Here is a 24865-nt window from a genome sequence, read left to right as displayed (position 1 = left end):
TGGGAAAAAAAAAAAAAAAAAAATCCATGAAAATAGCTTTCATGTAAAGTTGCCACCTAATCCTGAGAATCTGAGCTCTTGCTCATCAGTATGATCTTGGTCATCAGATGACCACATCAGTACACCACAAAAGTGCTGCGTTCCGAGCAGCATTCCTTCTTACACCACTCCTAGGCAGTTTTCATGCTGTTCTGTCAGATGGGCTTTGCTGCCGACTGTCAAGGTTTCCACTGAGTAGGAAGGTGACGTGGGTGTCCTCAGCCAGCCCAGCTCAGATGAGAGGTTCCTCGGACTTTTCGCAGCGTATGGAACTTAGGGGGCAAAGGGACAGCCTGTTCACTGAGTTGAAATACTGTGGGCTGTCAGAACTTTGTTTCTAGCTACTATTTCCATTCCCACAGGAGAATTTGTTGTTGCTTTCTCCCTGCTGAGCTGGTGAGTTTTTGCTGGCAGCACTCTGCAGTCTGGGTGCTGCTGACACTGCCCCATGGGATGCTGAGGGCAGTGGGGCTGAATGTTCCCTCTGATGTTTGCCCTCCTTGGCTGCAGCCCAAAGTCACCTGAATCTGTAGTGCTTTCCTCGTGTCCCATCCTTGCACGTCCTCTGCTGTCTTTGGCAGGCAGAACAGTCGTGTGCTTTTACTACATTCTGCATTTCAGTGAGTCCTTTCCGTGAGCTCCGATGCCTCCCATCCCTCCCAGCGCACCGCCTGGCTCAGTCCTGCGATCCACGCTCTGTGCTGCCAGTGCCCCGAGGTGGGCTCCACTGCGCACCCCAGGCCTCCAGGGTGAGCTGTGGCTGGGCTGCTGGCCTCGACTCTGCCATCCTTTCGTTTACTTTCACTTCGCCTCTCTGTCAGCTGTTCAGACAAAAGCTGTGCTGGTTTCTGCACTGTCGGTGCTGGGCTTGCTTGCAGCCCAGCCGCAGTGCCCGCTGGCCGCAGCCGTTGCAGTCCCCAGGGCTCATGGCCTTGGCAGAGGCAGACCCAGCAGGCCTGTAATGCCGGCACCCAGCGCTCCCCGCCTCCTCCCTGCCCTCAGCACCTTCCTTCCTCTTTCCAAACCTGTCCCCGTAGGACTGACAGCTGTGTTCCGCCTGCTGCCTGTCTCTTGGCCCAGTAATACATGTCACTGCATGGTGAAATTAAGAAAAAAAAATTATCTTGGTGGCAGCTGATGTATGTTTGTGGTGCTTAATATGGTTCTGGCATTTGGTTTGATGGAAGAGTGGTTTGCGTTTGGCTTTAAGCACAGAACATTAACAGTTCAAGATTCAGTTAGATCACTTGCTCATAAAATCCATTTTTTGGAGGGAGGGTGACAGGAAGAGAAAGCAATTCTAGCTCCTCTGTGTTCTGCACTATTTTCCATAGTTCTGACCAGCTATTTCTGCTCAACTTTGCTCTCTGCCTGTAGCTTTCCTTTTTTTGAGATGTCTGTCTGCATTGCAGGTGCTGGGCAGTCTCATCACTAGCCCAGCTTTGTCATCAGCAAGAAAGACAAAACCACAAGGAGGGATTATCACACACAAGTAATACGTCGTGCCAGAGCAAAGAAGCAAGCACCAGCCAGTCTTATCCGAACTGAGCTTTTTTGAAAGCAGTCTCTGAAAAGGTGTTTATTAAAAGATGTCTTGACTAAGCCAAGTTCAGTGCTTTCAGTTCAGAATGCCACTGTGGATATTTGCTACCGTGGATAAATCAGCTGGTTGTATAACATTATTTTCCGAAAATTAGGGATCTGTTCCAAAAGGTGTAAAGTGAGCATATTTTCTTTCCTGCAGGATTCCTTTTGGCGTTTACTTACGCCAGGGGCGCGGATGGCCAAACAGCCTTTGGGTGTCTGGAAGTCAGCCAGGCCTCAGTGGTTCCATCTGATCGTTCAGGCCAGTTCTTCTGCAGGGCTTTCCAAGGAGACAGCAGAGTGAGGGCAGGCCGTGCTCCCAGCTGTGCGCCCGGGCTGCTGTGCTGGGGTGGTCATTGGGGTGCAAAGCACAGCCGGAGGTAGCAGCAGAGCACAGCACCAGGATGTCCAGCACTGGAGAGCAGCGCTCTGGTTTCTGTCTGAAATATGTAGACATTTTCAGAAAAAAACAGATTTTTCTGCATCGCCTCGGAGTTTTTAGGTGTGCTTCAGGTGGTAACTTCATGTGTGCTTCTGTGATTCTTTCAGAAGTTCAGGAGGTACATGAGGAGTGGTCACCGGGAAAAGCAGTTGCTGTGAGGAAAGTTTTGATTTTCAAACTTTTAGGGCCTGAGGATGCGGATGTCTCATTTTTTTGAAGTGAGCTTGAGTTTGGGAGGTGACCGTGATGTTGTGCTGGCGTGGGGGAGCATGCGCTGCGTTTCTTCTGTAAGATTTGTGAGGAGGATTCTGCACATCAGAGATAAGGCAAAGCGGGCTGGTCCTACACAGGACCAGGATCTGCTTTTACTCTCTTGCCCTTGTTCTCACTTTCTTCAATTTCAGGTTTCAGAGATTTAGAGCAATGAGGAAGAAGGAGAAGGAACTTCTTGTAGACAGGCAGGGATATCAAAACGATATGTATTTAATTATCTAATTATGACGTTATTTGTATGAGAGGTGAATGATACATACTGCTCATTTTGATGAATAGCACAGTGGTTTTTTTTGACAAAGTTTTCCTCTATTTTATTGCAGCAGTGCACAGGATGACAGATGCGTACGTCTGCATTTGGCCTGCAGCTCCGTGTGCCATCCAGCTCCAGAGGCTACCATTTGTATTTTTAAGTTGTGTGGCTTTGAGATTTTGCTGGACGATTGCTAATGCAGCCAAGGAGATCTTAAAAATAAGTGAATAAATAAGGCCATTTGCATGATGTTATCCATAGGCACAGGTCTTAAAAATAGCTGACTTCCATGGCCGCTGTGGCTCATGTCTGGCATTAATGTATAAATTCTTCCAATTGTACTAATGGAATTCTAGCCCCAGCCAGCCGTGTTTTACAGCCCTGTAGCAAAAAGCAATGTCTGAAACTAGTAATGTCTCTAAGAAGTTCTTTCACGTCCGAGCAAAAATGTGCTCAGCAAAAAGAAATGTAAATTTACGGAAAATCTCCAATTTCCTATTCTATGCAAAGCTTTGATTTTTTGCTGACTCAGGCAGTAGGGTTGACATTGGAGCTTCTCATTTCGTCTGAAATAATCACTTTTTACTTTGGAACAGTCTTTCATTTTTTGCAGCACTATCTTCTGAAACAGTCCACTTTGTATGTATGAATCTGTTTTTCTCCAGATAACACAGAAAGTAAAACTATTAGAAACAGCTTCCCATCTATTACCTTCTTGAGTGCATAGAGAAATACCGATTTTCAGTCGTGCCCATTTGGGGACTTTACTGATGGTTTTTTTTTAACCTTTCAAAAAAGACAAAAAGAGGAAGAAGGAAATATATCTGTAGTCTAAATTGACTATGCCAAATAAAGCATTAAATTTCAGAAGGAAATTTTAAAGGAATGTGGTTGATGTTAATAAAGCTGTCGGTGAAAACCCAATTTCTGCAAAAACTCTGCCTGAGCTATTGCTAGAGCCCATAGAAAAACACTGGATAAGGTGGTGTATGGAAGCAGTGCCTGGAGTGGTAAACTTTGCCTGCCAGCTGATAGCAGAGTTGTTTGTTCCTTTGTACCTCACCTAGTTAAGATTTAAGACGTGGCAGCTGTGCTTCGCGTTGCACCGCATACTCAGAGGCCAGAATTCGGTACAGCATAACTTACTGTGAGGAGGGCTGGTGTGGCGGGGTGCCTGTTTTGGAGTCAAGAAGTTTTACTGGGGAGTGGTGCAGAGCTGCTCCTGCTGGTGTGCAGTGATGGTTGGCAAAATCCTGGCCCCACCGCACAGATTATGAACTGGTTTATTTGAAAGGGAGACTGCCGCGTTACAGTCAGCATATTCTGAGTGAATCATTTTCGCTTTCTGCCTACAACTCTTAGGGTGTGCTTTGTTCTGTCACCTCGTGCCAGCTCCATGCTGCAGCAGAGCTTTCCGTAGCAGTGCTTTGAGAGGGACTGCACGGGAAGCTCCACACTGTCGCTCAGCTCAGCTCTCCTTGCCACCCATGTGTGACTGTGATGGAAACGCACCATTTTTGACTGTTGATTTCGGCAGCTGTTACGGCTGATGTGACACCACTTCTACTGTTATCACCCCAGGAGAAGTGAGCTGATGTAAATTCTTTGCTGCGTAGCTTCTTCCCGATTTCAGTTGCAGTAAGCTTGAATGCTGATCTTTGCCAGAGCTGGAAGAAACCTCCGTTGGTGGCAGCCACACTGTGCTGTGTGGCTGGACCAGCCCAACCTGCAAGTGTCTCTTTGTAATTCTGTCTTTTGCTTTAAAGGTAGCACGTGTACCAAAATGTGATGCAGGTAGACTGTGTTAGAGACACAGCCCAGGATTGTTCTGGGCACAGTGCAGCCTGGAGAACAGTCACTTGTTAAATAAGGTATGACGGTAGTGCTGGAGCTGGGAGAAGCAGATTACGTGAGAAGGATCAGATAGAGCCAGCAGTGCTGATGCCTGCATGGAACAAACTTCCATAAGAGTATTTAAAGCACTTTGTCTGGGGAAACTAAATTTCTCAGTAGTTCATGTTGATGAAAATAGCAAATGTGACTTTCTTGATGGCTGGCAAGCGAATGCAGCTTTGATGATTTGTCCAATTTTTTTTTATTTTTTATTTTTTTTTAAATCCCCGATTAGATTTTCTCTTTGTAATGATTTGTCCCACCAAGGAACTGAGAAGAGCAGGGCTTACACCGCGCTGCTTCGTACAAACACAGCTAGGTTATGCATCTCTGGTGTGCTATGAAGGAAGTTGTTGTTGTTGACTTTTTCCTCTCTTGTAACCACTGCTACTTGCTCTGTATTGGTCTACGTGGAAATAAAATCTGCAGTCGTCCCTTATGCTGCTTCACTGCAGACGTCCCTTCTGTTTGGCTTTGGGCTCTTCCGTGGTGATACCTTAAGTTCTGTGGCATTTTCTGACTTTTCTTTCAGGAGAATCAGGTGATAATCAACCACTGCCAGGCAGCTTGGGTGAATGTTCTTGGCGGTGGCTGGGAGGACACCCAGATGCTGACAGCAGGAGTCGTGCCTGCAGCCCGTGTTTCTTTAGGATGCCCTCTTGCTGCTGCAAGTCTTTCTGAGCCTGAAGTTCAGCAAGGTATCCGATTGCAGCTGTTTGTTCTTTCTCACAGAGATGCGATATACGTTCGAAAGGCGGATAGCTTCTTACTACGGCTGCAGAAACAATCACCTCTTACTGGTGAGCAATCAAGGTTTCCTCTAGCAAACGTCGTTTTTGGCATTTGTAGTTCAGCACCGTTGCCTTTAAAGTTAGCTTCGATGGCTGAAGTAAAGAAACCTCACGAAAACCTCCTGCAGGAAGCAGTCTTCCTTTAAAAGACGTGTTAAGTATTATTCTTGTGCCTCCCCCCCCTACCCCGTCCACAAAATTCAGTTCAGTAAACCTTAAGGAGCAAATGATATATCTACCATTCTTGTCAATGTCACGGCCTTGTGTCACGATGCCGAAAGGTATCTCCTCAAATTATTGTTCCTCAGTGGTTGTTTCTTTCAGAGCAGGCCTGTTGTATAGCTATTTGTTGAGCTGTGTACCTACTGAATTAGTCAAAGACCTGGCTAAAACTATTTTTTTCTTTTCCACTCTACCCCTCCCCCAGACTTGCTTTTGTTATGTATTGGCTTGCTAATCCTTGTGTTGAGCAGTATCAGACATCACCTTTCTTGGGGGCACTTAGTCCACTCTTCCGCTTTCTTTGTCGAAGGGCTCCCTTAATAGGAGAAGTCAACAGGGAGGACAAAAGGGATTGAAAGTTGTATTTAATCGGGGTCAGAGAGGTGGTGTTCAGAGTGACGGGCCCACAGGCAGGCTGGCCTTTTATGCTTTCCGACGCAGATGGTCCCAAAGCATTCAGCTAAGTGAAGAGAAAGCTGCCCAGTGAAAGCTATTGTAGGGCAGCATCGTTACAGTTGAGAAGGGTTGCCAAGGGTAACTGGAGAGTATCACCAGCATCCTGTGATCACTAGTCTGTGCCATTGAAAACCTTAGACTGAGGATTGCTTTGGGTTCCTTAGCATCCCGACACTCGTGCGTAAGCAGTAATATCTTCTGCTTCCATTTAAAAAATTAATATCATTATTTTTTACTTTGAGGCACGCAAACTGTAGAATCATTTGCATTTCTTAATTTCAAAATAGCCACCTTCTGCAAAACGTACAGCTACTCGATTTAGAACATATTGCTTTTCTTCCCCTGGGGAACAGTCTAATAATATTTGAACTTATTAAGATAACACCGTGTTTACAGAAACTTAATTTTTTAAAATTTGTCTGAGTGTAAGAACAGCCGAATTCAAGAAGAGAAGAGAGAAAAAAAAAAAAAAAAAAAAAAAAAAAGGAGGTTCTATTATTTGACGGCGGATAAAGCCTGCAGTCATGTGCAAAAGCTTTGGAAACTGTGCCCAAAATAACCCGGGGGATTACTTTAGTACCTTCTTTTGTCAAAACAAGTAGTACATTGCAGCAGGTAAAATGTGCTCCTGACAAAACAGCTGAACGCTTTTTTTGTTAAACTGGAACCCCGCTGTTTTTTTTTGTTTTGTTTTGTTTTGTTTTTTGTCGAAGCCGTAGATGTTCAAAATGATAACTGTACCATAAGTCTTGCGTGAAACCCCATTTGGAAGTGTCAGTGTGTGTGTGTAAGCCTTCAGTGAGGGCGCGAGGAGCCCGGCACACGGGATGAGGTGAGGAGCACGGCTCTGGACACACGTGCCAGAGGAATGAACGCCTGGGCTGCACAACCCAGGCCCTGAATGCCCGGATCCCAGCTTTCATGCCCAGTCCTCAGCTCGGTGCATCCGGAAGGGCAGAGGCCGTCCCGAGCCCCGTCTGCCACTTGGTCATCCAGAGCCCGTCGGGATCCAGCTGATCTGCTGGCCCTGCAGCTGCAGGCACGGTGCCCTGCCGAGGGCTTTGGCTGGGAGGCAGCTGGGCCACCCACCAGTGCCTTCCCGTCCAGGGGATCTTCAGCCTGGTGCTGTGCCGGCCCTGCAGCTTATTTGTTCTGCCCGAGAAATGAAAGGGGCGGAAGTGGGAGACCACAGCCTGCCTTTGTTTTATTATTTATGTTTTCTCACAGCCATTATTATCACGTAGTCCTCTGCAATTTACCGTGGAAGGATGGTAAGACTTCCGCTTACGCGTCGTCAATCATACTGGGTGTATTTACACAGCGAATCGGCCAGCGCTTCTGTGGAATTCCATGTCTGCTTCATAAAGCAAATGGAGACTGGACTAAAAAATTGGCCGTTATGGATATTGTAGCCCTCTGGTAGGTTTTTAACAGCGGAAGTCTTGCGTACAATCAAGCCATTTATATTCTCTTTTTGCGCTTGCTTTTGCTCCTCTCCTGCAGCAGATCACCAACGCATCCCAAACTAACTGTGTTCCCCTTGAAATCCATATCAGCACTGAAATCTCCTCTGGGTTTTAAGTGCCCTCCAGTTGTCAATTCCACGTCAATAGAAAAATACCTTTTTCTTATTTTATTTTGTGTGTGTGCGTATTTTTTTTCTGGGAGGGTTTTCGTTTTGTTTTGTTTTGTTTTGTTTTCCCTCGACTGCGTAGCAGTGGTGGAGGGGGAGGAAATATGTGTAAAAGGAAAGAATGTGAGAGAATTTTTATCATGGTACTCAGATTGCAAGGAAAAGAAAGGGTTATGTAGGATTTTTTAACGGCGACAAACCTTGGAAGTCAAAGTGTAATCTTCATTATAATGAAACAAAAATAATGAAGGCTGGAGGCAGGTATGTAATTCAGAGAGCATGTCATCAGACACAATAACAGAAAAGGAAACGAGTGTTTCTACAACTCCTTAGATTTGTTCTTTTCAAGCAAGCAGTTGATTTATCATTCTTTATATTTCCAAGAGAGGGAGGTGAGTTGTGCCTTCCCTTCTGAGATTAATAGTAAGTAGATGCCCCCCTCATTCCGCTCGTCGTAATAATGCTGGTGAATGGTAAAAAGTTTTCTTTAAATAACTGGTTTGCTTAGATGCATTTCTGTCCAGTGCCTGCATTTCTAGTTTCGTACTGTGTTTTCATTTTCTAAAATCATTTCAGGAGTTTTAGTGGATCACAGATTCCAGCTTGTCACTCTCTTGTACTTCCCTCTGCACTTCTCTTTGAAAAAAAAAACAACATTTTAAAAGTTACATTTTTACCTCCTTCTTCATTGAGCTATTGATCTAATATGAACACAGACTAAACTGAAAGCAAGGGACTTCGTATTTACTATCTTGACATTTTCTTGGCAGTTTGTATATGACTTTCAACCTCACGCAGTAGAATTTTTTTATGCAAAACATATTTCTGAACTCAGTCATACCAATTCTTCTGAATCACCAATGTGCATTAAAAGAGGGGACAACTGCTAGCACCCAGGAATTTCTTTATTGCTCATGTGTCAAGGATCTCAGATACAATGATTTGAGGGTATTCGTAGCGCACGTCTGAACCGCCATACGTGTTAGCATTTTGCTGTCTTTTGTCCTGCCTCCATTTTGCAAGACGGGTGTGTGGGCAGAGCGTTGTGAGCCTGGTTTGTAACCGGTGTGTTTTTATAAATTGTGTGCTCAGCATCAGAGCCAAACCTTGGGGTGATTCCTGGCCACCAGAACTGGGTGTGTGCGTAAAACCATTTGAGTGTGAGGTCACACGTGGCTGTGTAGATCATTTGGACTTGGTTATGTACTCCTGCCAGCGCAGCTCTGTTACTAATGTAATGAAGTGCCATTCCTGACCAATAATTGTCTCTGCTGACAACAGTCCCTGGACTTTTACTCCAGCCCAAATCCCTTCTACATCTATAGCTTTTGAGGTTCAGGTGAAGACGTCTTGACCTGGATTCACTACCAAAACCAGCAGCGTTGTTAAGAAAAAAAAAACAACAACAACAACAACAAAAACCACTCTGATACTGTGAGTATCTGGCAGTCTCATAAAGCCACAGCAAATAAAGCCTCTCAGATGTGGCTATCATCTCATTATGAAGACATGACAAATAAGACAGGACTGCAGCTCTTCTCTTTGGAAATCTACAAACATGAATACTGCCTTCGTGCAGTGCTGGCCTGCAGCGGCGGCTCAGCACGCTTGACGACTCATTGAAGACAAGAGGGTAGATAGGAGTTGTCTTCTCTTTTACCTTCTGACGTCTACCCGGTCTGCTTTGAAGTTATCTGTTAAATGCTGCCATCTCCAATCATGAGTATCTCTTGCAAAGTTTGTCTTGTGTTTCTGGCTCTCAGCTCTTCAAGACTGCATTAGAAACTGAATTCATCTTCATGAGATCTGTGGTGACTCCATTTCCCAGTTCAGAGTCCGGACTGCTGAGGGGTTCGGTCTCAGACGTGACGTTTTGTTGCTTTTCTTGTCTCTTTCCTCTATACTTAGAACCTAATGAAAGACAGTGGGAGTTTGAGAGAGTGTCTGTATTATTTGTTTTTAAAGGAGCAACGAGTTACTACGCTGCTCAGGAAATTTGGTTGGTTGCACATTTTAAATGAGGCATTGATAATTTTCTCCAGTGATGGGCTAGTTTTTTGTGTGTTGCTAGGTTAAAGCAGGATCTGTTTCACAACCAGGCTTTCGTCATTGATTCGGATATCCTTTTTTTTTGTGTGTGTGCAGAGAAAAGGGGAAAACCTGAACCAAAGATTTCAGAAATTATTGCCACGGCTTGCAAAACAGAAAGTATATGCAGTAGTGTTGCACAGGAGAATCATAACTCTACTGCGGTGAGCACTGTAGGGGACTTTCACTCGATGTATGTGGACTAAACTGATCAGTCTTTATCAGAAAAGGTTGACTTAAATCCAAACTTAAAAGAAAAAAAAATCGGCGTGCAGGAATTAATACAGATATTTCAGTCCCAGGTGTGAAATTATCGAGCTGATTTAAACAGACGCTTATCCTAAAGAGTATTACTCTTAAAAAGTGAACACTGAAGCATAAGAAATCTGCTTTAATCAAAGAAGATGCAAAGAGTTTTTTAAAAAGTCTCTAAGCATGAACTGCATGGATTTTTTCGAACAGAGCTGCAGCAAGCTGAGAGTTGGGAGCACTCTGAGTTCAGGTGAGAGCAGTCTGCGTGCAGCCCTCCTCCCAGCTCCGACAGCGTCAGGAAGAATTGTCATTAACTTGTCTCCTAAAAAGCTAGTTTAAAAACAATTTTACTCAACTAGTCAGTAGTTACGCTGTTCGATTCGTTTTCATCGAAGGGTTGCTGAACTCTCAGAACTGAAATGCAAAAAAAAGAAAGTTACAGCCAAAGAGATTTGTGAGTTCGGTTTGTTGCAGCGCAGCTGTGAACTGCTGAACGCAGCCATGGGTCATGGAAGTACTGGAGCAGTGTCCACCAGGGGTAATGCGAGGCAGGCACTTCTTTCTTGATCTGGTGTTTACTCACCGTTGATTATTTATCCAAAAGTTGGGAAAAATTGATTTTTTTTTTTTTTTTATAAAACAGGACTTTCGAATGTTAATGGCAGTTGTTTGCAGCACAGTGATAAGGGCAGTAATTACATCCAACACAGATTATGTTTATTTATCACTTCTTTCTAAGTATAAATCAGAGCACAGAGTACAACAAAAAGCACTGTGGTTCTAGTTTAATGGTTGTTGGCTGTTGCAACTTGGTTAGTAGTGCATTCAGAGCACCTGCATTGCTGTTGTCTAATTGCAGTTCATTAGAAACAGGGCTTACTTTTCCTCTGACTTCTGTTGCATGCCCGTAGCATTACCAGAGATGCAGGAGTTCAGAATCAGTTTATATCATTTTTGGTGTCAGCATTTTGGAATAGTTCCCAGTAAAATGCTTCAGCCAGTCCTTGGCATTAAAAAAAAAATAAAAAAATAAAAATAAGATCTGCCTCCACCTTTCAGACTCCGATAATCCCAGGCTAGAACAGCACAACACTTCACCTTCATGACTGGAAAATTCGTGGCAACTGTCCTTTAGGGCTGAATGCATGGGGAAAAAATGAATTGCAGGGATAAACGCCTGGCACTGGGAGCCACACTGGTCAGTTCCAGCAGTGCCCTGAAGCCCTGGTGACACTGGGTGCAAAAAGGACAGAAAGGAACCATTCTGCAGCAGCGTTTGGGAGTGTTGGGACTGTCTTCCCTTGCCTTCTTTATGATGGAACTTTGGGAAGAGTTCCATCATAACCAAGGACCTTAATTGCTTGAAAAGCTCTCCTTGTTAGGGGGCCTCGCGTGTCATAAATCTGGAAGAAAGTTGTCCTTTTCACTAATGTAATTAAAGTCCATATTGCGTTTGGTAGCAATTTGGAGGTTTTTCCTATTGCTGTGGTATCTGCGAGGAGGAAAAAAAGAAAAAAGAAAAAAGAAAAAAAAGAAACCAAGACTGTAAAAGCAATCTGAAAGCATAAATAAGTACCTTTTAGATGTTGCATAAGACACGTTTGACACAACTGTGTAAGTGCCAGCTGCAGTTACTCCGTGTTCTCCTCCGCAGGCGAAGGACATAAGGTTTTTTTTTGGAACAAAGGGAAGATATACCTGGTCTTCTAAACATGCCGTGGGAGGATCTGGAAAAATAATATTATGTAAGGAGCTGCATTTCTTGACCCGCTGCGGGCTACATGAGGGAAAATTGGCTTCATTCTGTTTCACTGTTGGGCAAAGACGGAGCAGGGAGAGCCAGGCTGTAATAAGAGATTTGCAAACTGTTTTAGTCATGCACCCCCTATCAGTAAAAATTCAGCCCTCAGCCCCAGTTTATGTATATTTGTTTGTTGTTTATATATTATATATATATATATTTCTGTGTGGACATATTATTTACACTATAAATCATAAATAAGAGAGGTAAGAAAGGGTGAGAGAGTTGAGATAAACTCTTAAAAATACATCTCATTTTAATTTATTAGAGGTATAAAATATGTTGGTTCTGTGTGTGTTCCTGTTCCTGCATACAGTGCCTGGTGCACCCTCTGGGCAGGGTGTGTGCCCCCCACTTTGAAGACCACCATTCCAGTGTTCAAGGGAAAAAGAGGTGAGATCTTGGATCTCAGTTTTATTTCTTGTGGGAAATGTCAGCAGGAATGATATAATCTCGTTGAGAACTGCTGTTTGCTATTTGTAAGCAGAGGTTACATTTCCTTTTCCCCACTTTCCCCCTCCTTTTTTGGGGGGGTGAAGGGGAATGGAAGAGTAGGAAAGAGTGGCATATTTTCTGCTTTGGTCCTCAAGCAAGAATAAAACCATCCCACTAGCTGGTAAGAATTGTTTAGCAAGGTCAGCTCATTCTCCATTGCCCTGTAGTTGTATTTCCTAGTATACTGTTTTTCCAGTATGAAAGATTTCTGGGGAGCTCCACGCTTCCCATTGCAAGCAGAAGAATGAAGTTCATCATAGTTACTTTCTGTTGCAAGTAAAGGATACTTTTACTTCATACAGTGCAAAGTGTACCAAAATAATGGGTTCTTTGTTGCATTTCAAAGCATAATACAATTCATAGGAAGTATGAATCCCAACTCTGCATCCTCAGCGTGCGAATGCTGCTTGGCACTGTTAAGTCTGAAGCATTTAGTGATCCTCTCAGCTGTTTGAGAGTGGTGCACGTCTCCTCCAGGACCAACTACAGACCTCCGTGATGGTGACTCTCAGAAGAATCGCAGAATCACAAAATGACCAAGGAAAAAGATTTCCAGGGTCATCCAGTCCAGCCAGCTGATACTGCCCACTAACCCACGTCCCTCAGTACAACATCTGCACGTTCCTTGAACACCCCCAGAGACAGAGGTGTACGTAATCTTGATGTGCACTAACAAACCACGGGGAAGGTGCTGAGATGACATTTCAGCCTTTGTGGTGAGTGCTTTTGAATATGGGCTAAACTACAGTCCTTAGAAGACCAAAACAGAACTAGGGATAAATTTGAGTAGATGCCATCTGTCCCAGATCTCCATATTAGGCTTAGCTCAAACTGCATTTATGCTCTATGAATAAACATAATGTTCAGCATGGTTTTGATTGAATTCTTCAGTATTTGTTTCACCTGGGAGTGAAGGTAGTCCAAACATCTCCACGTTCTGTTCCGCTCCCACTGTTAGGCTGCTGATGATCACTGCTGAGATCTAAGGTGCCTTTTTGAGACTGGTAAGCTTTTTTGGGGATGTTACAGTTCAGCACCCGGGGGGTTCACACTTCCACTTAGGAAGTGCTGAGGCTTTTCCTCCGTTTTATCTGTGAAAACACCGTTGGAAACTGTGGGCATGGTCTAAGTTCTGTTTTGTTAGCAGTCCATAACTTGCTTCTCTTACAAACAGCAGAAGGGCCAAATCAAAGAACAAAGGCTGCAGAGTTCATTTTAATGTTCCTGAGAAAAGAAAGCACTGTCCCCTTAGGAGCCATTCCAGCCTGGACACACCAGCTCTACATCATCCTGGACACGCTTTGGTCTTTTTTTTTGTGTCCCATCTTCCATCTCTGTATGTGGGAGACTCATCTGACCTTCATTGCAGGCAGGAATTGTTAGAACCAGAATGATTTCACTTGTCTTCACCTAAAGCACAATATTAATTAAATACTAATGTTAATGAATGTTGAGCCTAAATTCTAGCCCATACTGAAAGACTAATAGTAACCCTGTGCGGAAATACATTTGACTTTTAAACTCTGTTAAGTATCTTTTAGATTTCAGAGCAGAAATAGAGACAAGAGCCCAGATTAAGCTATCTGTATCCCAGATAATCCTCCACATGATTATTCTTCAAACTCAGGAGTTTAGCTCCATGTTTCTTCTGAACAGCAGCATGAAAAGAACCATGCTGTTTTGCTGAAAGGCAGTTGGTGTTTACAGTTCTCCTTAGGTTTGTGCTTCAGCTGAAGTAGGAAGGAGTCATTTGCAGGGAGCTGTAATTCTGGATGCCCTCCATTTTGGCGAGGAGCATAATGTTGTGACCACGTCTCTTATGGTATTTTTTTTCAGGCAGCTTTTTTCGGTAGCTTTGCCGAAACAGAGACCTCGTTCCATGACACTTCGTTTTGCATTTGTATCTCCTTTATTTTATATTGATGCAATAAGGGTGTGACACGATGCCGAAGTAGATTCACAAATCTCAGCTGTCGGTTTTCCATTAAAGCAGTACTGGAGGAGTGGACTAAAGTTCTCTTCAGTCTCCAGTCTTATGCACTAAGTGCCATCTTAGCTGTCTGTATGGAGGAGTCTGAAAATTCATCAGAACAATGGGCATCGGTTAGGCTTCGGGACTCTTAATGTAGATAACTGCAAAAATTACCACTCTTCCAGTGCTGATTAAATGGTTAAGATTTAGCATGCTCATACAGCCTCCAGCTTTGCTTGCAGCTGCTTCTCTGGTAAAGGTCTGTATCACCATTTAGCTGGCTGCACGATAACAATCCAAAAGCTAAAACCGTCCTAGTGATGTGCTAACAGAACCAGTTCTGACATCCTGTTGATCGCATCAGAAATCACCTCCACGCAGACAAAGCTTTGCAGTCTGCCGTGCCCCCCGACCATAATGCCCGCCTTCTGCCTGAGAATGGTTGTGTGAGGGGTAACTGGGAGGAGGAGGTTTGCAGTGGAGTTCAGTTTGGTACCGCAGGGCTGTTGTCAGACGAACGGCACCGAGGGTGAAAGTGAGTGTTCCAACTTGGAACTCACAACCGTACCTCCAGCGGGCCTTTTCATGTATAGTTTAGATCCAGCACAGCGCCATTTTTGTCAGTAATCTTGCCCAAACTTCCCTTTATTTTTTGGCTGTACTTCTGATTTTAAGCGTTTTTGCATTTTTTTTCATGTGAGTTTGCATTCGTTATTTTTCTCGTGGCCGAGGATTGATGGAATGTAAAAGGTATTTAAGACAGCTTAATCAAACAACTAAAGAGACTTTGCCTCCAAAGTAAGTTGCTAGTTCTCTTCAAGCATACAGGAAATGGTCGGAAAACGAATTCTTGATCTGTCCTGTGGGAACAACAGATTTGTGTTCAGTTTTTCCTTCCCTGAATTAGGAATCACAGTATAGACGTTGGAATTTCTAACTGATGTATTATACCTTGTTCTCTGGTGGGAATGAAATGTTCATGTTTGCCTCCCTTTCTCTGTTTAACGTTGACTGCTGTGAACACTAGGAAGAATAACCCTGCAGCTTTTCTTTTTTTTTTTTTTTCTTTTTCTTTTTCTCTTTTTTTTTTTTTTTAATCTATTCATTTTATACTTTTACAGACAGATTTCTCCCTGGGGTGAAACAAAGGTTAACTGAAATTTCCTCTGTTGTGTACCTGAACGAATCAGCAGTTTGAGAAGGAAATCCCATTGATGGGCAAAGAGAGTGACAGGCTCTATTTAAAGAATTCCCCCGACTGTGTGGTAGACCAACCATGCCATGAATTTAACTGTTCCTGTGGTCCCCATACTTGTACCCACCAAAAAGAGAGAAAAAACCTACTTTGTTCCGCAAATGTTGCACTGAGCTTTGAAAATCATGAGCCACAGAGTTTTGTGAATTAACATTTCCAGCAGCGGTCAGGTCTAACAGAAGCAGTATTGATGGCATGAGACAGAAAGGAGGGACAGTGGTGTGAACGTACATGTTAGAAAAAGCAGACTGTAAGTTGGTATTTTAATGTGTGTTTGCATTTTAATCGTCCCGTGCTTTTCAGAAGCGCCGTGCTGGGTCGGTGAAAGGCTGCTGAAAGTAAAGCAGTGGAGGTGTTTTCTCACCGACACACAATGCGTGCTGCTGCTCGTGTGTCTGCACAGGCACACACATGCATGGTAGGGCATCATGGCAGAGGCAGCAGTCTCTCTCCGTGGTGAGGAAATGTCTCCTGCTGAACTTCTGTCGATGGTACTGGCTGCTATGTGTGCGGGAGTTCACGGCTCTCTTGAAGTTCTCAGTGTTTAAGAGGTGTTGACCTGTATCCCCTTACAACAGCAGGTGTCTAATTGTTAGGTAAATCACCTTTTGCTCACCCTAAAACGTTGCTTGTTACCGCGGTGGCAGCCAGCAGCTGTGAAATCATAAATGTTGTTCACAGAGAAGTCTGAAGCAGTCCTTACCTCAGAGGTCTTACAGTGGGCTGTAATTAGGGCTCTGCGTTCTGTAATGTATTAATTATCAGTCAAAGACCAGTCTTTATTGCTCAGCTCTGAAATGTATTTTCCCTTCGGTCTGTACGGCAGATTGTCACAGCTTGGAGCAGCCGTTTCCGTGGGCTGCTGATAAAATACAGTAAATAAAATGGCTGCATGTATATTCCTGCCGTAAGGGACGAGGGGCCTGTTTTTCCATTTCACAAGAAGGGAGTGTTTCATTTGCAAAGCTGAGCAGCCAGGCTCTACGGTTTCACAGTGGTTTTATATGCAGAAGCCAAGCGAACCTTTGCAGGGGAAGAGAGCCTGGCAATCTTCTGGCTCCACTAAGTGGAAATAAAAGTGTAACTTCGGAAGAGGTAAAAATTTAGACAAGGTCGTCCTGTTTGCACACGGGGGCTCATGTGTTTGGTTGCTAGGATCAGCAGCAGTACAGGATGTAAGAGTACATTCTGAGTAGTTTGTTGTTTATTCCAGGTCATTTTTTGTTCTGCAGAAATGGATTGTTCCTCTGGATAACTCCAGGTTCTGACTGCTCATCATTGTCCTTCCTCCCTGCCCGTCCCCTTCTTGGAAATGAAAGAAAGAAAGCTTGAAAGCATGCTGAACAGTAATTGTGAATCTGGCTTCATGTTGAGCCCCGCTCTGAGATTCACATTTTCATTCCAGTGGAATGATATTTGTGAATCTTAGTCATCTTGGAACATTTTTCTTCTAAATAGGAACAAAGTTGTTGCATACTGTGCGTGCTCTTGCAGAGGACTACAGGACAGCTAAAGATAGTGCTGTATAAAGGAAGACCTTTGCACAGGGCTTTCATTTTAACTTAAATTGCATGCCTGCATCCTGTGTGCCATTTTTTCTGGCCTCTGTTTTTCTGTCATTTTGTTCTGTGTTATGCAACTTCACAAGGCCATTTCTTCCAACTATGAAGAAAACAACTTCATAGAGGAGGCGTAGACGTTGATATAATTATTTTTAAAAAGCTATTAGCAAATGAAGATGAGGAGGGAGAGTATGACAAATTTTTGAAGATATTCTGGAGGGGTTTTGTTAATCCATTCGCAGGACCCTTTACATCATGTCAGCTTTGTTTCTGCAGGATGACAGTGCAGTCTCCTCGCAGAGCTGTGGGGATCGTGGCAGAGATTATCTTTTAAACGGCTGCTGCACTGAGGGGCTGTGAAAAGAGGAGGAAAGCACTTCTCCCCTCAGCTCTCCCCGAGGCTGGCAGCCTTCCTGTGTGCGTGTTCCTCTCTGAGAACAGAGACCAGGTAGCAGAAGTTGTTCACCGAGGAGCACAACTCAGCAATCACCGCATATATATATTTGTTCTACATCCGAGCCCAGGTCCAAATTACATTCTCAGTCCCGGGAGGGGGTCTGAGGCTTCCGGTTGGAGTTGTGGAGCATCTTCCCTCGGCAGTGCCCAGGGGTGGTGGGTTGGACCGTGTCCTTGGTCTTATATCCAAGTGTGGAGGAGTTCGACGCGGGGGGAAGAGCGAGGGGCGCAGTGCTCTGCGTGTGCTGGTGGGCATCGTCCTGGGAGGCAGGAGCAGGGCAGGGGGATGGCTGGCAGGAGGCGGAGCTGGTGGAGTTGTAGTGCTGCGTTACACGTTAATGCTTTTCTGAGTATTCCCTCATTTGAGCCGTTTGAGTTTCTAACACGAGCAATTCTTTAATCGTTTTATCAGAGTTTTCCCAGGGAAGATGGAGATTCTGACAGCAGAGAAATGAAACTCGGTTGTTTGTTCTTAGAAAGGATGCGTCTGATGATTAACGGGAGTTAATTTGCTGGTAATTTTGATCTGTAGCCTGTCAGCCATCCTGCATATGCCTTTCTGTGAAATGTGGCATTCGCAGGACTCATTTGAATTACAAATATCTTTTTCTTTATGAATGAATTTTCTTAATAGGCTTCCAAGTAATAAATAATGCACTGAAATATATCAGTAAGTGTGCTTCTTTACTTTTAATGACTAGGCACCAAAAGGCCTAATTTTCCTTTGGGTATACCCACGAATAGCTTCCATTAGAGAGATCCAACACAACACTATCCCTCCCATCCCCTGCTGGAACCCAGGCAGCCTGGAAGAAGCGGTCTCCAGGCCTAGATGGGTGATACCATCTTTTGTTATGGTGATCTTTTCCATCCTGAATGATGCTCGGGTGAAGCATTTGGATCTTGCGTTGCAGTTTTTTTGGGTCTTGCATTGCAGTGTTTGCTTTGCCAGTTGCTATCCATGCGATGAGTTAAATGTACTTAAACATGATGTACCACTCCAGTTGCTTTACAGTTAGGCCAGTGAAGTTACTGTCAGTGTCTGTGTGATGTTTGTTGGGATTGTTGGTGTTAGTGCAAAAAATACATATTCTAGGACATTGTTGAGGGTAGGTCAGATATAGCTAGCCTTGACTTTGGATGAAGCAGAGCAGCTACCAGCTATAATTCTAAAGCACCCACTGTATGTTCTAGGGACATACCTTGTATCTGGGTACTGGGCTTTGTGTTTCAGCTGAATTTATTGACTTTTTCAGTTTGCAGGTGTAGTGGAGCTTGAAGCAGATGGAGCACCTGGTAGGAAGGCAGGGCCAGCCCAGGGGAGCTCAGGTGCATGCAGTGCAGTGTACTGTACCTGAGTGGCCAGAAGGGCTGGAGCCAGGATCCACCCCTTCCCAGCCCTTGCTGAAGGGCGGGCAGTGGAGGTGAGGGAACCTCACTGGAGATCCCTGCATACCTTCTGAGGCCTTCTGAAGGCAAGCAGCTTCTTTTCTCAATTTCTTTGCCAACGGCTGTTGCATGTGAGTGAATCCTCGCTCGCTGCAGCCTGGGACCTTGCTGCTCTGTTGTCATGGCTGCACTTTCCACCGTATTAAACAGTTACAGGTGATACTGCATATGGTATGATTTTAGTTGCTACTCAGCCATATTTTACTGGAAATGAATAATATAATCAAAATTAGATAAATCTGTAGTGTTTGTTTTTTGTTTTTTTTTCCCCTAATAATTGCAATCCTTGCGATTCGTTTTAATAGCACGTACAGATGTTTCAGATTTCAGCTGTTGGTGGAGGACAGAACACTTGGCGTGAGAAAGCCTGCAGACATGTGGGATTTACTCACACACGGGTTGTAACGGTTGCTGTGAAAGTATAGGCAAAGCAAGCTATTCTGTTGACATGAATCCTTCGTGATGGTAAGAAAGATACTGCGGTGCTGCAGCCGTCTTTGCACAGTGAGAGAAGTAAACACTATTGACATGCAGAATTTTGAAACAGCTCTTACTACATCCCTGTTCTTTCAGGGTTTTTTGTTTTGTCTTTTGCTTTTTTGCTTTTTATTTCCTTTTGATTTTCCATTTTTCCTTCCTCCAGTCTCAGATCGGTGTGTCAGAAGGTCATGGTGTGGTAGCTGTTCATTCAGTGTGCTGTTCTTGTTTATTGCACCTTACCAGCCCCAGTTCTGAGATAGAGTTGCTTAGATTAGTCTTAGTTGCTGTGGTTATGCATAAAGTCATTTTGGCTTATGGCCTTCAAAAGCTGTGCTGAAGATGTAGAATTTTTGGAAGGGTATATCTGGGCTGTGTGTGAACTTTGTGCTCTGTATGCTCCCACTCGGGCAACCCAAGTACTTAGGCTGGCCATGCTCTGCAGTCAGCTCTGGATTCCTTACCTCTGAACAACTTGAAACTTGCGTAAATCAATACGCTAGGGATGAAAGGACAAAAGAGGGTAGCATCAGATATGGTCCAACTGGTAGCTGGGCATATCCTGATTTTAAGGTGGATCAGATTTGCTGGCAAGCAGTTGGATAGCATTCCTTACCTGGAAATAGAACTTGTTTCTCTGTTTGGTGCATTCAGAATCTATTACCAATTTCAGTAACATATCAGTAATCGTAATCTGAATATACTGTGAAAAAATATCTGTAAGTTAAGTATAATTCATTGTATTTCTGTTTTCCAGGAGACACTGATGTGGACTGGTCCATCAGTAATAAAGACCTAGAGGTAACACAGACAACCAGATTGTTCCATATTTGTTATATTTGTGTTTACTAACAAGCTGACCAAGATAATCAGGACTGGAAAATCCATCTGTGATTTTTGCATGGAAGCCTTAAGAATGTCCTTCCATTGGCAGGTTAACCCAAGCAGTTGTTCATTAGGAGGACATTCACTTGTTAGGGAAGGCAGACAAATAGTGGTGGAAGAGAAGGAAGGACAGGAGCTTCTCAGCAATGAGAAACTCAGTTCTTCCTTTCCAGTCTCTTTGAAGAAATTGTTTTATGACAGCTCAATCCTTATTCCTACTGTGGCACTGGAAGTCTCTTGTGGTTGGTTGGTCATCCAGCAGTTCCTGAGGAAGGGCTCAGCTCAGCCATTAATGCTATTAGGCTGTAACTTGAAGCATTTGTGGAGGGTACCCTGACACCCAGGAAGAGTGAGCTTCAGCTAGAAGGTCCATCTCCTTCTGATTTCTCTTTCCAAGATCTGTTACAGTTTATGTCATGCATTCACAGAACGATAGAGGTCAAAAAAGACCTTAGGAAGCCACCTGACCAACACTTCTACCCAGGCAAGTTGCCCAAGGGGACATTAACAACTCTTTTCTCATAAGAGAACTCATGTTTTTGTACTTCTGTGATTTGCTTGTCCACAATGTTAATTCAAGATTGGGTTGTTTTGTTTTTTTTTTTAATTTATTTTTATTTAAAAAAAAAAAAATCCTTTACAATTGCAGGTTTTCTAAACTTGCATGGCACTGTGCTTTGTCCAAGTTTCCCTCAATGTGTTCCAGAGAACTTGTGGCTTGAATTTGCCAATGCTATTATTTATATTTGCATTCTGATAAAAATTCCAGTTCATCAAGAAGTTGTAAGTGAGTAGAAGTGTTCCAGCTGACCGAGAGAAAGCAAAATTTCATGACTGTAGTTTTAAACAGTGAAAAAATCATGTCCTGAACTGAAAGTTAGAGCCAGACAGTGCCAGTCTGTCTAGAACAGAACTGCCCAGTTCAACTCCAGATATGTAAATTGTGTTTATGTTAGATTACTAGCTGAACACTGCCAGCAATGACTTTTACACATTTCTAGCAAACCATGAGTGGTTTAAATGATACAGGTACTTTTCTCTTTTTCTCCCTGCAGGCACAGATCTGTAACTACGCAAGTGTGAGGCGCACGAGCGTTCGGTACTACACAGCCGACAAAAACGTTACCTGCAGAAACTGTGGTAGACCAGGGCACTTGTCCAAAAACTGTCCTGTTCCAAAGGTAAATGCAGTGTTGCAGAGTCAGCTGTTTTGCTTTCCTGCTTGCTATTAAGAATTTTGTTTCAGTAGCTTGGGGTTGAAGGGTAGCTTGCACGAGATTGGTTCACTGTATGAAATTAGCTGTCTGTTCTGAGGAGGTCGTTGCTTTTATAAAGAAATCTGTAAGTATAAACAGGTTAAAAAGAGAGTAACAGTGTAGGTCTATCTTTTTCATAGTGTATGACTAGTTTTAAGATATCAAATATTTTTAAAATTTATGTTCAAGAAGGAGAGCATTAAGGATTCCAAAAATCACCTGTCGTAAGTGAATGAAAGCAGATTCCTGTATGGTGAACCACAATGCAGATAACATTATAGAGATGTGAGGAACATGAAGTTGCTTTAAGAAGCTTGGATAGATGACAAACACTTGGAAATTTCCGATTCTCCGTGAGTTAGAGGAGATGGAGATTTAAAAATTGGTCACTGTGTTGTGAAGAAATAGCAGCAGCTGCATGAGGGTCTGGATTTATCAGTCCTTGCAACAAAGCCTGAAAAAATCCACCCCTCAGTCCTTGAGGCCACTACCTGCACTGGAACTTTGCATATTAGTATCAAGCAAATTCCTTTAAAGTGTGTGTCCTGTGCCTACATCTCATGCAGTTGAAATGTAAGCTCGTGGAGTGAAGGTGCACTCAGTCACTGGGAAAACTGGTTTTAAACAGATACAGCTTTGGTCCCAGAGTACATTTTTTATGTTTGCCAGTTCGTGAGGGCATCTGTGTATTTGCCTGAGTTACAAAGCATGGGGCTAAGCTGGCCAGTGGCTCAGTCCCACCCAGCCAGTCAGTCACCCATACTTGTAGAGAGCACTAAAAAGGCAAAAGCACAAACAGGTGTTGGCTTGAGATGAAGACAGCTTAATAGCAATAGGTTAAAAAAAAAACCAAAAAACAAGTGATGCAAAAGCAGTGTCTACTTTGGTAAGCCTCCTTTGCCCCCATTTTACTATGGAGCATGATGTCCTGTGGTATGGGCTACCTCCTTGCTCCAGCTTTCCTGTCTGTGTCTCCTGACAACCTCTTGCCTTTGTGCACCCAATCTGTTGGCTGCAGGTCAGAGTGGGAAGCTGAGAGATATTTGAGGCCATGGAAGTGTTGTTCATCAGTAGGTGAACGTGAATGTGCTATCTATGATGTTTTTCAGCAAGCTAAAAGACATCTCCATATGGGCCGATACAAAGAAGAGTATCTCCATCCATACCCAGTGTAGTGGCTGACATGACAGAGCACATTTACAAACTATGCCAGTATGTTGGTGTGATGTTCCCGTGATATACTTCTGTTTTTCAGCTTTTGAGAGATGTCCTAAAAAACAGAAGTGCTCATAGAGAGTACTGAACACTACTTACAGGAGCATTTGACAAGTGCTTGTGATGCAAAGTCGAAATCAAGAGAATACAGAGAATCTATGCAGTCAGAAATTGAACTTTTACTCTTTCTAGTCTTCCTCTGCTGCAGTTTCTAAATGAAACATTGGATGTCTGCAGTTCCTAGTAGGTGGCAGGCATTCATTTAGAATGTTTTCTTCTTTATTTCCTCTTGTGATGTTTTGTTTTGCTCTCTGTAATCCTTTGAAATGTACTTGCTTAACATACTTCTTTTTGTTTTTCTCCTTAGAAAACTCCCCCTTGTTGCCTGTGTGCAGAAAGAGGTCATCTACAGAACACTTGTCCAGCACGGTTTTGTTTGAACTGCTGCTTGCCTGGCCACTATTTTAGGGAATGTCTTGAGAGATCCTACTGGAATAAGCACTGCAGTCGCTGTGATATGAAGGGGCATTATGCTGATGTGAGTACAGTCCATGACAGAAAACCAAAACAAACCAAAAAAAAAAACCATTCACAGTTGTTTTTTTATCTGTCAAAAATTGAAGTTTACAAGAACCACTGTCATTTCAGATTATCGTTCATTTTATAAAGTGCATATCTGTATGAACATGTGGAAATGTTGTAGTTACTTACATGAAAAGTGGTCCAAAGAAAACAAACTGGAGCACTGTAAGCACGTGATGTTTAGTTTAATTTAGTTTAATTTTGTCCAGTTTAGTTAGGGTGATGAAAAATGTCAATTGATACAGTTTTGTAGTACTCACTTGTATTAGTAAAAAGGACTTTAAAACCTAGCAAATGCAGTTCCAACAGTTTCAATGTGCTGGTTAAAAAAATCTGAGGAAACATGCTGGAAATTATATGTGATAAATTAACTCTTTAAACGTAACACTTCAGCTTACTATGTTTGTGTGTGCTTTGGAGAACCGTTGAAAATAACAGCAGATGGTAAAGAACAGAACACTTCTAATTTTTGTTGAAGAAAAAGTGCAGGGAAGTTGAAATCAGAAGACATGGCGTGCTGTAAGCATATTAGAAAGAGGTATAGAGTAGCCCTTTTGCTCTAGGAGTTTCACATGACTTCTTACCATGATTACATATTCATCAAAGAAAAATATTAGAAGCTTAAATTAGTGTCTAAGTGGGTTTGGCATTTATGATTGTTGCATTTTACATTGCAAATGTGCTTTACAAATGGAATGGAAGTGGTATGTTTTTCTCTTAGGTAAGTAGAGATGAATAACAATTTTATCTGACGGTAGCTTGCAGAGAAGCATGTCTGCAACCACAGTTATGGGCCTCAGCTTAGTTTGTTCCCATTTGTTGGTAGAGTTCTGTTTTATTTTTGAACATGCAAGATGAAAGATAATGATGAAATCAATTGTTTATCCAATTCCATATCCCTATGAGCAGGCCCATCATATGTGTTCAGTAAGAGAATTAATGAAGTAGTGGAGCAGCTGAAACATCTAATGTCTGAGATCTACTGATACTTGTTTTAAGCCCACAAGAACCACAGTGATGTTTTCCTGCTTCACTACTATCATTCAAAACCCAGCAGTTCCTTCTAGGCCAGGATAATTTCTGTAGTCTGAGTGGACACCCTGGTCCTACTGTGGTACTTCCTTGTTCACATTATATTAAGCTACTTGTATGTCAAAACAAGGGAAAAAAGTACGTGGTCCAAATGACGATCTTCATATTCCATACTAAAAAACAAAAAAAAAAGCTTGCACCTGTACTCACAGTAATAATGGTTTTGTTGAATATGGAAATGCTCCTTTCGCGTGTCTGTGAGATGCTTATTACAAGATTGAATGTTCAGCTTTATTTCCCATCAGGTACCTGACTGTTTGTTTAAAGTTGAGCAGCAGAAGGGGAGAGAAAGGGTCTCATTTATTTTGTAAAGAGGTGGAACCCCACGAAACACATGCATTTTACTATTGTTATTTTTTACTGAGCACTCAGACTTGTCTTGGATAAATGAGAGAATAACTTCAGCACAAAAATAGGCGTGGAAGTGTTAAAAAATGGTCAA

At 43.1% G+C, this 24865-nt stretch overlaps 1 protein-coding gene across 4 annotated transcripts in view; it reads left to right on the top strand.

Annotated features, from left to right (window-relative positions):
• Positions 1-24865, top strand: part of ZCCHC7 (zinc finger CCHC-type containing 7) — a 105178-nt gene that overhangs the window by 48166 nt on the left and 32147 nt on the right. For all 4 annotated transcript variants that reach the window (XM_090132345.1, XM_031609537.2, XM_031609539.2 and 1 more), the window contains 3 exons: positions 20151-20194; positions 21334-21459; positions 23117-23287. In XM_090132345.1, coding sequence (XP_089988471.1) covers positions 20151-20194; positions 21334-21459; positions 23117-23287 — 341 coding nt within the window. The remainder of the gene's footprint in view (positions 1-20150; positions 20195-21333; positions 21460-23116; positions 23288-24865) is intronic.

The sequence above is a fragment of the Phasianus colchicus genome, chromosome Z (genome assembly GCF_987193195.1).
Source record: "Phasianus colchicus chromosome Z, bPhaCol1.hap1.1, whole genome shotgun sequence".
Lineage (NCBI taxonomy): Eukaryota > Metazoa > Chordata > Aves > Galliformes > Phasianidae > Phasianus > Phasianus colchicus.
Note: the sequence above shows the minus strand (reverse complement) of the source record. Positions and strands in the feature narration are given on the sequence as shown.